Here is a 19,315-nt window from a genome sequence, read left to right as displayed (position 1 = left end):
AACTTATTAAAAAAAAAAAATCTGCATTAGGATTACAAATCAGCAGGACACCTCAGTAGCTAAATCAAGTTTCTTAAAGTTCCACTGTAATATCACATTTGAAATCACATACCTAACTCTTCATAAAATCTATCTTCAGTCAAGTTAGAATAGAAACAACCCACTACAGGTTTCTGTGCCCTCAAAGAATCAGCAGATTAATTTGGTAGTCAGATCCCGCATTCATCCTGGACTCATTTCATCCTGGAGTACTAAAGAGTTCAGGAAAAATCTCACTGCAGTGACATGACCAGCAAACTGCACCGTTGCTTTGGGGCTCTCTGGAGATTGGGGCCAGTGTACTGATGAACTCTGTGAAGGCTGGACTGGGAATGAGGGGCACCTGACGGAGACAGAAGGAGCTTGCTACTTTTCTGTGTGAGAGAAGATAAGGGGAGACTGCAGCCCTAATTTTTACTACTCACTCTCTCACTGAAGAAGAGATATGCTAAGCAGGACATTACACAAAGTTCACTTCTTCTGCCATTACCTTATATGCAGCAAAGAGAGTTTCCACTGTACTAGTAAGTACTGTGACACAAAACCTGGGAGAAATTCACCAGAAAATAATTTCAAATAGCTCAAAATAATGCAGACCCATCAATTTATTTGGCTTTGAAGATAAGGATTTAACCATAAGGAAATATGTGGAATTACTGTCATTACAAGTGAAGGTATAAAAGAGGGAAGCATAAAAAAATTATAGATAAACTGGAACTCACAGATACATAATATGCAATGAAGTTGTAATACAATCTCTAGAGGTATGTTACTTCAATGCATAGATATTTAACCAAGCATGCATTCTTAACAAAACAAAAACATCTGAGACAGAGTGAAATGGAAAAGCATTGTGACAAATAGAGTCAATTAACTTAACCTTTGCATCTTTACTTACATATTTCTCTACATACATGCAACAATTCTTACAGCATCTGTAAAGCTTTTCTTGAAGTTCTCAAAGCTATATATATGGTTTTGAGCTAAACTCTTGAAGTGTAATATTTAGTTTCACACGCACACATTTCTGATTATTAGTGGGTGCTGCATATAATTACAATTCCCGGATGCATATCAAAGAAGATTATGTTTCAGATTTTTTCCATGAGAGAGTATTTTTGGAGATGATTTAAACATACATCTAAATTCCATACAGCCAGTGAAACATCCTGCAATCTGCCTGAAATTAGAAAAGCTGATACACACACATATATACACACAGACAAAGGTAAGAAAACACTGTCTGTTGTATTTGATCATCTTTCATTCTTCCTTGGTATACTGTTCTTTCAGGAAAGAAGAAAATAAAAATTTAATAATTCTTAGCATTAAAACACTCAACCTATCGAAGGTGTATTCAAGATTACGGTACCAAAGTTCGGCTAAGCAGCATTTTAGGACTGCATCTGTATGCTTTAAAACAATCATGAGCTAGCAAAGCTGAAGAATCACTGAAGAGGAGAAAACCTGAATAGGATAACAGAAAAGATGTAAAAAAAAAGAGCCAAAAGTAAACATAAAAAGCACAACAGAGAGTGACTCATTAGTGGAGATAAATTTGAGATTTCTATTAGCAAGTGCTATGAAGGAGATGGTAATAAAACACGACTTTTTTAGAAGGAGAAAAACTGGACAAAATGAAGGACAAGATTAAACCCGGATCCTGAGATAAAAACAGAAGAGCTGTATCACTGTTTTATTACTTTAGCTTTTACAAATAAGCCTATAGCTAGTACTGCCATTTCTTAAGGAGCTGCAAGAAGCACAAATTAATATTTCTCTCCTACACCGTGTTCAACTATGTACCAAGTAAAGAACTACTTGAAAATAGAATCAATCTATTCATTCTCTTCTCTTGCAGAAGAAGAGGAAGGACGGACATTAGGTTCTTCTCGGTAAAAATGCTGCAGTTCAACTGAGGTGTTCAACCAAGATGCACAAGCTACTACAATATTCACTCCCTCTTTTTATTGTGCATTTGAGTCCATTTTATGAAAATTTTGAAGAAAACTGAGCCTAAAATGGAGCCCTGTGGAATCCCACTAGTGAGTGTGTGGGGCAGGATGAAAAGTATCATGTGATATAAAATCATTATTGGTACCAACAAATTTTGCCAATTCCAATTTCTTCAGTACAAAGGACTTAGTGGAGGTTGTGGCAGTACAATACTGCAATCAGAACCAAAGTGTAAGTGGAACACTGCACTGAGTATCCATGTCCTGGAAATGAAATTAATGGTATGCAGATGCAACAAATGAGTACACAATTTTGCTAGCAATAAGAAAAAGTGCAGTAGTTTTGGTCAGCTAGTTCTTACCGCTCAAGTCAACTGAGTATCTCAAGTATGCACTCAGATTGCTTGTAATGCATTTTGGCTAGATTACAGCAATAAATTTTGTGTACTGATATTCCTGTATTTTGCTGTATCAACATTACTTCTACTTTTTCAGCACAGATCCCTAGGAAGTAAGAGGGTGAGTGAGACTGATACATGTCACACGTAACGCATATCCTATAGTACTGAGCAATTGAGATTCTACAGTGAAGTAAGGGACTTTCTTTCCATTAGTCTACTACATTTCCACAGAAGGCTGTTACAGAGCATATTCCAATTATGATCCTATTCTCATTTGCAGAGCTAAAATAGAAGGAAGATAGCATGAAACTAGCAAACAAAATTATTTAACAAATGTACTGGGAAAGGGAGATGGATGAAGGGCAATTTTCAAAGATTCCTTGACAGGAGTACAACTGCACAAGGGGTTGTTTGGTACTTTAAAAAGACTGAAACCCATATCTTTTGTAGAGAGAAATAACCAAAGGCAAAGGATATCAGATCAGGAAATTTCCCAAGTGGAAGCTGAATGGAAACACTCTGCTGAAAGCTCTATCAATGCAAGACTGTAAGCCTACAAACTGTCATAAATTACAACAGCTGCTATAACAGAACAGTGATAAAATGAAACCATTGGGTAGGCTTGATTCTGGCTTCCAACATGAGGCAGCACACTTCCACAAGGACTGGATCAGCAGCATGTTCTGTACGTTACACAAAACACTTACAAAAAACTGCTATATATTAGAAGAGACATGGTTACAACTATGCATGCATTGTTTTTCTTGCTATCTTCATTTTCCTTATCCACTCAGCCATACTGATTGTAAATCTGTTTTTACAGCGTCTAGAGTATTTAAACAGCAGGGCAATACAGAATAATAGAAAATCTGCATCCAAACTGCTTTCCTTTTGCAACTATTCTTAAAATGTGAGAATTGAAAATGCTACAGGTCAGCTTAAACAGAAAAAACAACACAAGCATTAATAGTGAGAGGATAAGTCAGGGTCACATCTTCTGCTTGGTATTCACAAACTTGTCAATGGATAGTTTTGACATGTATGATATCAACGTTCTGTTTTTGTTCAGTACAAACAGATACACATGCTATAGCAGAGCACGAACCAAGTATATGGCAGTCAATACGAAAATGCCATGTATATTAACAGTGACAGAAACCTCTCCAATATCTGCAAAACAATTTTATCTCCTGCTTTTGCAGATGATGAACTGAGATACAGAACAGTGAAGCACTTAAACAGCCAGAGATACAGAGACAAAGCACGAAATTTACTGACTTGCCTTACCACTTAATTCAGTACTCTATTGACTTTATCCAGCTGCACCACAACGATCTAAGTACAAAAGTTTAAGACTTGATTGTATTCATTACGAAATCAGGAGCTGAAAGCAGTCAAGCAGCATCGGATTTCCAAACTGTTGGGGGTCTGCTTGAGTGAGGCAGCAATTACAACAGCACCGATTTTTTGCTTGGATCTAAGAAGGTTGTGGCATTGGCTGCCTGTTCACTAGTTCTCCTTCCTTCTTATCAGTTGCCTACTGTCACTATGACAACAGGAAGGCTGCAACACAGCTGCAAGGAGAGGAAAAGGGGAGTGCACTCCACTTGAGAGTGGAAAAGGGACTGAGTGGGTGGGGGTGAGAAGTGATATTGGAGGTTAAACAAATGCATTCAGGATAGAAAAGACCACAGTACCTCTTGATTCTGTGATGCTGATTTATCAGAGGAGGGGACGGTTATAAAAAATGTTTGAAATCACTGTAATTGTGCTCCACCAAACCAAAAAAGAAAAGCAAGAAAAAATTGCCACAAAGATAAGAGCCCTAATTTTCTCTTCTGCTTCATTTATTACCACCTGATTAGCTGAACCTACTCCAATCAAATTACAAATATGTAAACTAAAGATTCAGTTTACAATGCTGACTGTATCATGGAAGATGGAATGAGAAACAAAGGAATGAAGGGCAAGTATACCACAGAAAGGAAAGGTAATGAGCAGAGTAAAAACGTCTCAGCAAAATGCACTTAGTTATCGGTTCTTTTCCTGCTTGTGCACACATTTTCCTTCTGGGTTCCATCAAGTGTTTTCTTTGTTGAAATGTAAAGGCATACACTAAGAATAGAGGAACACAGCCTATGCACTACAGAAACACACAGGAAGGCAGTCTCATTCAAAGGTACACTTTTGTCATTCAGGTACGTAACGCTTTTGCAAAAGTATGCATAAAATGAATTAAAGATTACAGCTTTTATATATATGTATATATTTTCTTACACTTATAGAAATACAATATATAAAATCACAGATTTTTCCTAAATAATTAACATGCAGCCATTACCTGTACATCACATTAGTATAATCTCTGTTATTCCTTAACACATTTTCAGCATTTACCGCCTTTCCTAGCACCACATGGACTAAAACTCTGGGGCAGAATTCTTTTCTATTGACACTTCTAAAGATGCTTTCCAGAGTGGATTTATTTTTCATGGGGTGTCTAACTGTATCTTAATGTTGCAAACAATCAGGAAGAACACAGGAAGACAAAGGAAGAACTGGAAGATGTTGGATGTGGCTCTGGGCAGCCTGGTCTAGTGGTGGGCAACCTTGCTCACAGCAGCTGGGTTGAAACTAGATGGTCCTTTTCAACCCAGGCCATTCTATGATTCTGTGATTCCATGAACTACTGAAGACTTCAGAGGCATTAAAAAACTTGTATCCATGCCATAATACATGAGTTCTGTAATAAACCCATATGCTTGTGGATATATTGGCATTTAGAAGACGTAAATAGTTACAGGCAGTGAAAGTTAGAAATGAGTGGTTTGTGCGTTATATATAAACCTTAACTTCATGATTCATACTTAGAGTTTAGAATGATAGGCCAATCCTGTTTTTAAAGATTGTCCGTAGGCAGAAGTGAATGTCTTGATGAATTTAATGCTCACCTTCAGGACACAACTTGTTTGTTGCTTGTAATACTACTGCAAGATACTGGTAGTCTGGGGATGTTTTTTATAAGAGACTGCCCAAACTACCTACCTCAAACACATATATAATCTGCATCATATGTAGTGCACTAAGAGAATTACATCCTCCCCCAGCCAGTCACACAAGTCAGCTAGCTTTTGCAGCATGACACAAAAACAAGCATCTATGAGGGCTGCGCTGAAAGTAATGCCTCCTATTTTATTGTCCTGGCCCACGATGTCAGATGTGAATGTAGGTGGTACGGCAGTAGAGGCTGAACCTTCTCACCCACTGATGGGAACAATTATGAGTTCTTGCCCTGCAACCGATGGCAGCAGATGGGTAGACTGACAAAATGGTGTCTGCCATGGAACAGTGTATGATGGAAAGATATGTCAATGAATTCCTCAGTGTAGAAAAAGTTGCACCCATTGACATTCATTGATGCTTGCTGAGCGCTTCTGGAGACCAAGCAGTGGATTGAGAGCACAGTGAGGCAGTGGGTGGTGCGTTTTAGAAGTGATAACAGCTATAGTGGATCACTGCGGCTGCTGTAGATTTTCACAAGCGCAGCATGCAGGCTCTTGTTCATCACTGGTGAAAAGGCATAGCAAATGGTGGGGACTATGTTGAAAAACAGTGCTTTGCAGCTGAGAATTTGCTCAATTCTACTGGTAGCAGTGTAAGACTGCAAATATGAGTACCACTGAATCTAGATTTTTATTTTTTTATTTTTTTAAATAAGACAAAGACAACAAGTCATTAAATAATGCATCTGAATTCTAAAAAATGCTCCCTTGATCTTACTAATTTCAGAAAGAAATTTGAGGTAATTTTACCTATTAGGAATGTCATTGCATCTATCAACAAATGTAAGACTAGAAAAGAGGACTTTTAAGGGGGAAAACATCTGAAGTACAGAATTGTTCAGATATACCCCTCCAACATCTTTACTTGTTTGCAGCTGTAACTAGCTCCAAAATGTCAATAACAGTTAAGCTGCAGACAAAATTGGCTGCAGAGAAAGAAGTTGCTTAACCTCATACACAACTCCTCTATCAAGTTATTGATTTATCTATGAACATCAAGAACATTATAAAAAGGCTTATATTAACAGCCCTAACAGAGATGTTATAGTTGCAACAAGCTTGCTTTCCGAGGCTGAGAACTGCTTGGAGCAGTGGACAGCTCTTCGGGAATTTGCATAAAAGTATGAATTTAATATTAAAGCATTTTGTGGAGAAATAATATTCCAGTCTAGCTTGTGCATAATAAAATTATTTGGTATGTTATATCTTAATATATTTGCTTGTACTATTAAACATGAAATGTTGCTGAAGAAATTAAATGTCTTTCAGATGGAATACGGCTACGTTTTTAGCATTTAATTGTAATTGAAAATATATCCTTTTACCTGTCTTCAAATACGTAGCAAGAGCTTCATCTTATAAAATAAGCAAAACAAAATAAAGTTATTTCTTTATATTAAGTTAATGAACATGCAATTAAACTTTCCTGAATTCCCCTTTTATTGAGAACATCTTTTGATAAGTGATAGCGTATCTGTTAAGAAACTACTCCAAAAGAAATATTTCTCAACAAACAAATAATAAGAACAAATGAATTGAATCAGAGATCAAAATTAGAGAGTTTCAATCTACGTAGATATTGGCTTTGATACTCACCTATAGCTTGACATCACACATTTTTATGCCTTCATCAAAAATATAAAATCTATAGCTAGAAGAGAGTTAGCAATACATTAAGACGTACCACGGCAATTATATTAAAAATAAATCTCTTTTTATTTCTTCTCTTCAATATCCCATTCAATTCCATCAACAAAACATTGATCTGACCACACCATTATAGTGATTCAATTCTGACAAAACATTCAAATCAAGGAAGATCCTAAAAAAGCTTAGGTGTAATTTACTGCTCTAAGAACAAGGATAAATCTAACTTTCATTATTTTCTTGGAAGACAAAAGAGTTTTAGATTTTCCTTCTCATTACTAAAGATTCACGTATCACCTGCTTACATAAACAAACCCAAAAGAGCAACTTTATTTAACTCCACTAAGTCATTTATGCATATACCACAAGTTAATCATACCCTTGCTCTTACGCAATTATTTGACACAAGAGGGAAAAATATTTGGAAAAGTATTTGAAATGTTAAAAGCAGCTTACAGACATAGATGGAGGGAATGTCATACTGAAATCCTGTAGATCTACTTTTTTAGTACTCTTGACAAGATTCATTTAATTATGACAAGACCAACTATAAGCTACAAGTTTAGATAAAAAGAAGAATCAATGTTTGATATATTTGTATTTGCTAACAAGAAGTTAATGTACGACTGAAGTAATTAACTTCAACTTTCAAATAACTTCTTAAAAAGGGTCATATTCTAGAGACTGAATATTTCCTTTCTTCACAGATGAATGTAATGCAGTGAAGTATCTGCCATGACGTATCTACTCATCCTGATAATCTTGTTATATTAATTTAGATAGACACAGATTTGGTTTTCTTAATTTATGGGAAAAGATATGTAAGAAATCTGTGCAGATATGTAATTAAGTTCACATAATGACAAAATGGCAGAGGTTGGGACCTCTGGGTCCATCTGGTCCAACCCCTGCTCCAGCAGGGACACCTAGAGATGGGTGCCCAGGGCCACATCCAGGCAGCTTCTGGAAATCTCCAAACTACCCTACCTTCAGGCAGCCTGTGCCAGGGTTCCATCACTCACACTGTACTTAAATGCTTCCTCGCACTCAGACACATCCTTGTGCATTGTATTTTGTGCCCACTGTGCCTCGTCCTCTAAAATCTGCAACCAAAGAACTTTAGTCTCAAAATACAGTTGGATTATTTTAATGAGATAGGCTCAATAAACAACAAAGTTATTTTCTGTTTATTAGAATTTCAGCAGAATGTATTTCCCTTTCGTCTGAGCATGAAAGCTAAAAATGGATATCAAGGTGCTAGATGCAGGATGAAGTCTGTAGTAAATGGATGTGGACTTGAAGAGATTAAATTAAAAAAAAAATAAAAAAGCACTGAGGTTTAACCTTATCTGAGTTAAATGAATATAAACTGAAGATGTACTCTTGCCATTTATCATTGTCAGATTTTCACTAATCCACTTAGCTCTCTGAGGGGTTTTGTTGTATTTTTGAAAGCTACACAGATTTTGACCTCAGAGTTCATCCCTAGACATTTGCTCAACTACATATATAGTCTCAATAAATGCATGTCTGATTATTTCTTTGTTTTACTTAACTTCTCTAAAATTATTTCACAGAAAATCCAAGAATTAAATGGGACACTTAATGATGACACAACATCTTTGAGAAAGGCGATACTGCTTAGAATCATAGAATCACAAAATCATAGAATCACTCAGGTTGGAAAAGACCTTAAAGATCATCGAGCCCAACCACAATCTAACCATCCTACCCTAACTAACAACCCTCCGCTAAATCATGTCCCTGAGCACCACATCCAAATGGTTTTTAAACGCATCCAGGGATGGTGACTCAACCACCTCCCTGGGGAGCCTATTCCAGTGCTTAACAACCCTTTCTGTAAAGAAGTGTTTCCTGACATCCAACCTAAACTTACACTGGTGCAACTTAAGGCCATAAGTGCTTAAGTGGTAAGATCTCTGAGCTTTCATCCCTACAGACATACAAAAGAGTTTAAACAACATACATTTTTTTTGCTTTCCTATGCATGTCTCATCACATTTTAATGTATTTTTTTGTCTGTTATGTTATACACTCAAATCAAAAAATGAAATAATCCATGGTGTGACTGCTGAAATTGTTCTTTTCATGCTTTATGAGAATTGCCTGAAATTACAGTCTTCACCCCAATTTTGTATATATGCTTAGATTAATGTAAAATTAACCACGCCCCCCACAGCCTTGCAAAATTAGCAGTGATGCCTAAACTCATGTTTAGATTGAACCAACAAGAGCCTTCAGCTGCAGCAACATCTAGCATACATAAAAGGATAGTGAAACCAGTGCAAATGTATAAACGGTGGTAAAAAAAAATCTCCCTACATGGGGATCCTCTCGCCTGGCAAGAATACAGCCAATCTTATCTTGTGAAGAGCAAATGGACCTAAACATTACTTCAAATGTAATTTTTTTTTTTATTCTGTGATAATGTGTAAAGTCAAATAGCAAACCAGTAAAAAAATAAAAGTTTCTCAAAACTCCAGATGTATTTGTTAACTGTAAGACAGTGGCTAAAGCTGAAAATCTACTCTTACTGAGCACTGAGATTGGGATCAGATGTAAGAGATCACCATCAAACAGTTGATACTGTCACTAAGCAACACCAGAACACTACTCACTGCTATCACGGTTGGAAAGTTTTGATTTTTTTTTTTTTTCCCCTGAATTAAGAGAGGAAAAAAAAGATGAAATGTAAAACAAATGAGCAAGTGACATAATTGCTCAATAATCTACTCATTGTAAAACTAGATGAATACTTATGCGACCCTAAGCAGGCATGATATTATGCAATCCTAAATTCTAGTCTGTTCTACTGCTATGCAGTATATCAACGTATAATATGTACCACCATGTATTCATTTATTTGTAGATTTGAAATTGTAGATGAGTAACTCTACCACAAAGTTCTGTACCAATACCTCAATAAGAGTACACAGCCACCAACGCACTGAGAGAGCTGTCCTTTCAGCTTTTATATAGAAGTAGCCTAAGTCCCAGCCTAAAAGTTAATGTTATAGGGCTATTTACCTGCAAGGTACTGTGAGACCTAATTTATCATCTGCAAAATAAAGAAGGAGAATGTCTTTCTGATGACTGAAAGGAAACCACATCAAAGAGTAAGAAAATATAATAAAGTACAGAGAAGAGAAACTGCTTCTGTATCAGGATAAACAGCAGTTTAAATCTAAAATGCCGTAAGACAGAAACCCAAAGTACTGTCCAAAGAGAACAATGTAATTCAAATGTGAGGAAGTTAGTTTAGGAACAGACTCAGGATTGAATGTGAATCCTATCCAACAAAGGGAAATGCACAAGATACAAGTTGGGCATTAGAATCTCTTAATTCCAATAGCAACAAGACATACTACTATTTTACTTTGATAAAGGCATTTCTTCCCCAATCCAGTAAAAAGATATCTTAATTTCACAGTGAGAAAGCACATCACTGAAGTGCCACCACAGTATTTTGGTAGTTCTACTCATATTCTGATTCAGGTATGTATCATAGGTTCTTCATGGCATGTTTCCTCATAAAAAGGTGAGATGCTTACCTACACGTTAGAACCAGGACAGTAACCACAGGTTATGTCATGAATGGAGCTCAGAATAGGGTACAGACCCAGTTTTCAAGCTGAAAATTCACCCCTTTAGGTACTGTTTTCAAAAGGCAAGGCACTGTTGCCTTTCTATATTTCTAAGTTGAATCACAAGTTTTCCTTAAATTTAGAGAGTTTCCAGGCTGAAACAAGCAGTACTTTAATAAATACCACTTATTAAATGTTTTACTTCAGGAGGCTCGCCTGGATATTTCTTTTGCTGTTAATAATATAGTAGCAAATGACAGCAATAGACAATTTAGAAAAAACATATCCATAGGAACACAGTAATTGAAAAGAAAAAAAAAACTAAAAACCTAAATTGATTTGTTTTATCAAAGCTTAGCACTTATTTCTAAGACAGATGGAATCAATTTAATTCTAGCAACTTCATTGGGATTGCCATGTTTCTTAACAAAGCTCACTCAGAAGCCACTCTAGAGATCATGCCCTGCTTCTCTTGTAGCAGACAAATTCTAAAGTGACCTGGTCACAGTTTCTCATCAGAAAGCCTCTCAAAATCTATGGAATGGTATCTATTTCCATCACAATCAATCAGGTGTATTTCTGCTGTAATTGAGAGAGGTCACTCTGAAAGACTGTTAAGCCTCTGCCCAACTCCACACAACTTCAGCAGTAAGACTTACCAGTAGAGCTGTATCTAGTTATTTTTAAAAACAACACGAGGTAAGTGGGCATAATATACATGTGGTATTCAAATGGGAGGAGCTGAAGACTTCCCAATTTCAATAAGGTCTACAGCACTGTACAGCTATAACCCAAATGCTGAATCTGGTCTGCAAGCTAACAAAGGAAATGAATCCAGAAAAATGAACCCATCTCATTTTGCTTATACTGCAAAACAGTGACACCCACTGGCAGCAACAGTTTAAATACTTAATTGTTGCAATTTAAATCTACTTGGTAAGGCTTGCTAGAATGTTTCTCTCAGAAAAATTCATCACAGCAACAAGCATACAAACTTACCTGTAGAGTCAGCACTACCCTCAGAGTTTTCAGAAACTGTAGTGTTATCAGTATCTGGAATAGCTGCAAGGTAACCCTCAGGAGGAGGACTCACAGTGTACACTCTCCTTGGAGGCGAGATTGTAGTGTCATTACCTACAAAACAGAAAAACAAGGTGTCTGGCTATTGATCTCAGTAAAGATTTTCTCAAACATTTTCACAATTACAGCATGATAACAAATAGTTCCTTAAGGATGAAAATAAAGTAAGAGAAAGGCAGATGTGGCACAATCAAATAATTCCATGACCAACAAAAGTGCAATGATTCTTAGCAGCTGCACATAAATAAATAATCCAGAGGTTAGTTCTTTCCATTAGAAATGTCAGAGAACAATTCTGCCCTAACTTAGTAGCACTTCCACCTGCAGTGCTATTTTACAATCTATTTTTCCCTCATCAGCATGAGCAGACACTTTTTGTGTGCGTGTGTGGGAACTGTTCTGTAGAAGATGGAGGGATTACAAAGTGACACAAGAAATGTCACTTTCAGAACAGAAAAAGAATCACAGAACTGCAGTTTGTCCACCTGCAGACCTTTTAGATGTAGTCTAGCTGCTGTTACAAAGGCAGGAAGGTAAAGTGGCCTTGAAAACCACACAGGATTAAGTGTGCAGTTCTGACCCAATAGAGCCCATCTCCCCACCTCTTTCCCATTGAAATCTGGGGGAAATGTGTCAAGCACCAGCCTTCTAACTACTTCATTGCATGGGAAACATTATGTGTAATGATAGCAATAAATTGTTTTCGTAGGACCTCTTTGCCCTTTAAAAAGTTATTCAGAAATATGTGCAAGAGTGATACTATACACTTTGTATGAATGAAATATACGAAATATGTGTTACAGTTTCATGAAACTAGTCCAAATACCACTTTTTTGTTTGTTTGTTTGTTTTTAATTAGTAGTGACAACAGGAGAGATCATCCACATAGAGACAAAAGATTTTCCAGAAGGACGAGATGGTCAGGCTCTCTCCTGGTGTTTATTTTAAATAATTTTAGGTGGTTTGGCATGTTCTTTCTACACTGGCCAGCACTGACACAACACAAAGCTTCCCTCCTTGAAGGTAATTTGGAAATTTTCTCCTTTAAAGCATATAGATGAAACTTGTAGCATTATTTGGAAAAAAACTTAATTGGCAGGCACACATACTTAGCCTCCTCATTTCACAAATTTGCCAGAAGACCTGAGATGATTCAAGCTATTAACAAGCCGTAGCAATTGTTAGATTACTACCTCAACATTCAAAATGCAGTTGTTGTCTGGCAGAAATAATTCCTGTTAGGAACCAATCTTTCTGTAATTAAATAGCTTTGTTTCACCAAGTCCTTTCTCCAAGTATGTAACTTAACCATACATGTTGAAATTTCTCAGATAAAACACTGTAAAAAATTTTGGCTTGACTGATTATCTCAGATTTCTGTGCTGATTACATTCAGAACACTTTTGAAAAGCTCCACCACAGTTGTTTTTATCATGCAACCCTTTTATTTTGAGAATACATTAGAAAATGACTGTTTTTCTTGAACAAGAGAGAAAATTTCAAACTCATGTTGATGATGCTTACCTTACAGAACAATAAAGGGCATTAAATAGTTAGTACAGTATGATGAAGAGCAATTATGTGATTTGGAAAAAGATCCACTAAAATTAGTTTTGAGTAATTCTCCTACAAGTCCCTTTTGCTAAGCTGATGTGAAATGACAGAACCAGGGTAGCACCTACATTGATTTTTTTCCCTACCTTCCCATATTGATGAATGATGAAGTGCTAATTGGTGATAATCTTAAATTACAAGTATGCATACATATATCTTTTATTATCCTCTTCTGAATAATTTCAACATTCTTTCCCTCATGTTTCACCTTTTTCATCTTATATTCAAGTTCTATAAGAACAAAGATAACCAAAAAGACCATTAAACTCAATTTGTTGTAGACTACTTTAAACCTTTTAATCACACAAGAACTGACTTTACTGGGACATACTAACTTCCTAAGACAAAATAGTTTAAGGCAACAGAATTTGGAGGAAAATCTGTAACATCTAATGTTACGAAGAAGAACAATAACAATTTTTATTATGTAAAAGAGTGAGGACTCAAATTTAAGTTGATCTGTTTAAATGGGAGTCCCTAAATTATTTTTATTTACCCTATGTACATCTTGAGTTAGTTTACAAGCTATCACTAAAGCATTAGTCTTTGTTAATCCAGTAAAAGTATGCAAAGCCAAACTGCTACCGTATCATAAAAACTGTACATGCTCAGCTGAATAACATCAGCATGCCAACTATCTCCCACTCTCAAGCCATTAAGTTTGAATTTTTCCATACTGTGGCCAATCTCCCTGGGCTAAGAAGAGATGGATCGATTACAAAATCCTAAACATTGTTGCAAAGCAAAAAAACATGGCACTTTTCCAACTTTATTTTTTTCTTTCACTAATGAAAGTAATCAAATACTGAAGTACTCTAGAACACCCTGCTCTCTAAAAGTTATGGCCATGAATTCACCAAATAACTGACTAAAGAGACAAGACCGAAGTGGCCAAACTGGTTACCAATCAATCCTTAAGTGATTTGTTGCAGAATCATTAAAAAAAAACAACAAATACAATGTAGAGTGATTCACTTTTTTGTAACTGTAACACATCATATGAAATAGAACAAACGCAGTCAGCCAAGAGGTGGAGTGGAAGTCTTTTCCTTACCTAATCTGTCACAAAAAGAAAACTCAAATGTCTTACTGTATCTGCATACATTAAATGATAGATGCTCATCTACAGGTTGCTCACAGGAAAATGGCCAACAGTTCATGATGTTTTATTTTGATCAGAAAAAAAAATACATTGCAAGAATGATTACAAAACAAAATGAACAAATACTGTTCTTAAAGGTAAACCAAGAATACAGAACAAATAATCAACTTGTCTTCTGTGCATATTGCTTTTACCACATTCCCCACACAAAGCTCCTTTGCATGTAAATCAACATTTTGCACAGAGTAGGGAAGTGTATCTAAACACACTGACCAAAGTTACATCCATAAGCACACCAGCAGCGTGGCTCACTATGTTATCACTGCCTACTCTACAACAAGCAAGTACAGGACCTCTTAAGGAGTTTCCATACCACCTTAGCCAAGTGAAATTTCCAACTGCTTGGTCTGTTATCATTTCAGGTAAAGACAGTATGTTTTGTTTCAGGCTAATTTCAGAATCTTAAAACTTTTCCCCACCTGCAGCTCCAAACACAGTTTCCATATCATTGCCTGGACAGAAAGCATGCTTGGCAACACTTACAATGCAGATACGGCTAGCATGCGTTCACTCAGTCATGGCCCTATACTTGCTAGCAAGTAAAATTAAACTCTAAGTAGTGTTAAAGCATCTGGTATTTGTGGTGTGCTGGCCCCAGACAGCAACCAAACTCCCTACCAGCTGCTTGCTCCTCTCCCAGCAGGAGAGCAGGTGGAGTGAGGGAAGAGAAAGAGCAGGAGTGAGAAAGTTCCCGGGTCCAGATTAAAACAAGGGCGTCACTTATCAACTACTGCTGTGGGCAAACCAGACTTGGCTAAGATAAATTAATTTACCGCCAGTTCACTTAAACATTTAGTTACACGTTCAGGTATTTGGAAACAAACTGTCTTGCTATGGGACTATTTTGGAACCAACTGGAGCTAGTCATTTCCAGAATGGGGCAGCCACTTTTCACAGAGGTCGCCCCTGCAGATGTTCTGCTACCAAAAACTTGCATCTTAAACAATCTTAAACTCTCTAGTAGAGCACTTTGCTGGAATTGAGAAGGCCTCAAAGTGAAGTAGTTTGTTTCCACACAGAGAAACTAGTAGAACAGAGGATAGATGATCAGTGGTCTGCCAGAACCTCTCACGATCTTTCCAAACAGTAATCAAGAGGCATGTTAGCTGCACTTGACTACAGTAAATAACTCCTTGAAAACTCCCCACTATCACTTCTCCACGTGGAGAGAAGAGTTTATTTTCAGAATAGATCCTTACAGAAAACCACAAGAAGACAGGGATGGATGCTGGATCAAATCCACGATCTGATTAGTCCAATGTTATGCCTTCTACAGAAATCAGTAATCTTCAGATTAGCATTTACCATTTTACACCATCACAGAAGATACAATCTTGACAAACATAAGGCTTGAAAGTCTCCTATTTCCTTTAAAATGTTTGCAGAATCTTACTCTGAATTGAAGGCAAAGTGGCTGGGGAGCACACCCACACACTGCCAGGCAGCGAAAGAGAGTCCCGTGACTTGCGGATCTTATCTTCCCCTCTGAACACAAAGTACTCTTGGATACGCAGTTCTTCTCTTCTGAGAACCAGGCATCCAGGAAAGTCATCAGTCCATGGAACTGAAACATTAACTCTTTAATTCCCTGAGCTTTATATGATGTTACGATATGGAATGTCGATAGCAAAAAAATCATAAAACCATGACAAGCTTTTAGTTCTTTTAGTGAGAATGACCTCAGGGACACAAAATATTGCATATCAATCGCTGTTCATGTGGCTGCCTGTCACAGGATTGTTTTTCAGTCTTACGTCAATAACATTACAGTGCTGTCTGCAAAGGCAGAACCTTTTACTTCAAATTGTCTATAAAATCAGAAAGTACAATTCTTTTCTGCAGAGCAGTGCATAATTCCTGCAGCTTGATCTAGGTCTTCAGCAGGATTCCCTCCCTCAATACTAGACGTCATACCAGGGAGAGAGAAAAGCGATGATGATAATAAGCACCCTTGTTAAGTATAGATGTTCACTTACCATTTTACTCAAGTGACAATTGTCACACACTAATGGAAGCTTCGTGCTATTTTGGTAGGTACAAAGTCTCTGCTTCAGGTGGGAACTTGGCTTTCACAGTTATGGAGCTCTTTTATGGAGAGCTAATTAACATCATTTACTATCACAATCTAATTGCTTTAGCCTGCTTAACATTTCTTAAGTGCCCAATCTTTCTAACTTAACTAATCCTAAAATAATTTTTCTCATCTGAGAATACTAGCATCCACTCCATTCCCCCATTACCTGTATTTTAGTGAACTACAAGAGGAGAGTGACCCAAGCCAATTTTTGGGTTGCATTCCTTCCAGAGACCCTCCACCATTTTCTACATAAAATGTAACTGAATGGCTTTTGAATATCTCATTAGTTCATTATGCTATTTGCTATGGTAATATGTATTATTAGCACCAATACCTGGAAGGCAATACTGAAAAATTATTTTCTTTCATGCTTCACTTCAGCTTTACAGTTTTGAAGATGTCTGCTATTCAGTTTTGAATGATGTTTCCTTGTTTAACAAGTAAGATGTCAAAGCATATTATTTTATTCAAAATACCACAATTTACATAGATGCAAACAAAGCAATGAAAGAAAAAAAGTAATTAAACATGTTGCCCTCCAGCTCAGAAAATCCTAAGGTTGTAAACCATTGAAGAAAACTGTTGGGTAGCTGTACAGTATGCCTCCTTTATTGCAGTACTGTTTTTGGCAATATCAGTTTAGATGGTAGTCACAGAACTGCAGTGGTTGGAAGGGACCTCAACAGATCATTGAGTCCAACTCCCTTGCTAAAGCAGGTACCCTACAATAGATCACACAGATAGGTGTCCAGACAGGTCTTGAGTATCTTCATAGAAGGAGACTCTACAGTCTCTTTGGGCAAAATCCTTAGTCCTTAATTTCTAGATTAGCCTTACTTTCTGTTACAGGGTACACAGTTGTCTTTAAACAGAAAAGGTTCACCATCCTCTGATGCTCAAAAAATGACATGTTTTTCAATACATTCCCAGATTTTTGGTAGAAGTCACATAATACAGAACTGCTCCCTATTCTTAGGTTGCAAACCATTTGCCTCTGGCAGCACACTGTCACTCAACTCAGTTCTTTCCAACCTCCATTCTGACACTTCATGTCACCAGACATGTTATCATGTTGTCTTCATTAAATAGAGAAGAATCTAAGGCTAGGAGGCAGCTTTCTTTTCTTGAGTAATGGAAGTGATATAAAGTAAACTGAGCCGTTACTTACTGAAGTCTTTCCTAAGCATTCACTTTTCTATCTTTAAGATTTAATACTTTAAATAAATAAAATTAATCTTCAATATTTGTTTTTGAATGAAAACTCCTTTCTCCACCAACATCTGTGTCTTCTAGGCCAATATCAGTTTGCACAAGTTATCATACTACTACAAAGCTAACAAGATGAACGAAGCAGTTTTCTCTTTCATCCCGCCTCAATTCCTTTGAGGAAATAAGACTAATATATAACAATCTGCATCTTGATATCATGACCACCAGGCTTGTCAGGAGACTGGATGAGCACAAGCTTTCCCTAGGCAGTTCACAACAGAGATAACACTTGCCTACAGCTTAGCATAGATGGAAGGTATGAAACCAATTCCTACAACAGCTCTCTCCCGTGTGGAGACTGAACAAGCCGTACAGACTGGAAAAGGAAGAAGGCAACTGCTGGCCAGCATTATAATTTGTCCTCCTCAGTGTACTGTGGTAATAATTACACTTTAAAAAAAAAAAAAATCAGGCATACTTATTCAATAGCAGCCACGTGTTTGGTGGGACAGGCTCTCAAGCCTTTTCGGCTGGTAATATTTTTTTGAAAGATGAGACTATGTGGAAAGTTCTGTCATCCCCCCCAGAAAGTTGTTCTTCCTCATGCTGAGATAGAACTGCTTGTTGCACTTCTGTTTGTGCCCATTGCCCCTTGTCCTGCTGCTGAACACTACCAAAAATAGCTTGGCCCCATCCACTTGACACCTTTCAGGTAGTTACAAGCACCGGTAAGATCCCCTCCCAGTCTTCTTAACACTTCTAGCATATTCAGATTCATCAACTGAGAAGCCTGTAACATTATTTTTCCTCTGTACTGACATCTTCAACTGCTAAAAACGTGAAGTACACCTTCTAGGGGGCTTTAGAATAGGAGAGAGGTCTTTGTTGCAGCAATTCATCACCTGTAATTATTTCTCAACGATGTCTCTTTATTCACCCTGCAGGCTCTCACATATTACCATTTTGACTTATAATTTCTCTCATTCTAAATGCTGGTAGCTTATTTCTACTAACATATATTTGCATTTCTTACACTTTTTAGGGCTATGTATTTATTTCACTGTGGATTGCAGCTTCTACTTGTTTCTACTGAATACTAGGCCTTATTATATTCTCATTTGTATTAAAAGCACAAATCCAATTTCCTTCTTTGAAGCTGACACAAGTGTAGGATGACAAAAACTTCATTAGCCCCCCCTCCCAGCAGGTTATATAGCTATGCAAAAAGAGAAAAAAAAAACAAAAACCAAGAAAGTGTTTTCTATTACTTTTTTTGTTTTGCTTTGTGGCTAGCATAAATGACATCACCATTTATAAATTTGGTTTAAAACCCATTTCTAAATTATTTTGTTTCTTGTTAGTATCTCCAGTGGAATAACTGCAATAGTTATCAATGAAAACAAATAGCCAAACTTTGACTTCACATACTTTACTGAAGTCTGTAGGTTGAAAAAGTTTGAAGCA

At 36.9% G+C, this 19,315-nt stretch overlaps 1 protein-coding gene across 6 annotated transcripts in view; it reads right to left on the bottom strand.

Annotated features, from left to right (window-relative positions):
* Positions 1-19,315, bottom strand: part of ERICH1 (glutamate rich 1) — a 73,586-nt gene that overhangs the window by 45,006 nt on the left and 9,265 nt on the right. For all 6 annotated transcript variants that reach the window (XR_004158990.1, XR_004158992.1, XR_004158991.1 and 3 more), the window contains exon 2: positions 11,709-11,843. Coding sequence is in view for 1 of the 6 variants with exons in the window: in XM_031552602.1 (XP_031408462.1) it covers positions 11,709-11,843 (135 nt within the window). In the remaining 5 variants the exon portion in view is untranslated. The remainder of the gene's footprint in view (positions 1-11,708; positions 11,844-19,315) is intronic.

Source organism: Meleagris gallopavo, chromosome 2, assembly GCF_000146605.3.
Source record: "Meleagris gallopavo isolate NT-WF06-2002-E0010 breed Aviagen turkey brand Nicholas breeding stock chromosome 2, Turkey_5.1, whole genome shotgun sequence".
Taxonomy (NCBI): Eukaryota; Metazoa; Chordata; class Aves; order Galliformes; family Phasianidae; genus Meleagris; species Meleagris gallopavo.
Note: the sequence above shows the minus strand (reverse complement) of the source record. Positions and strands in the feature narration are given on the sequence as shown.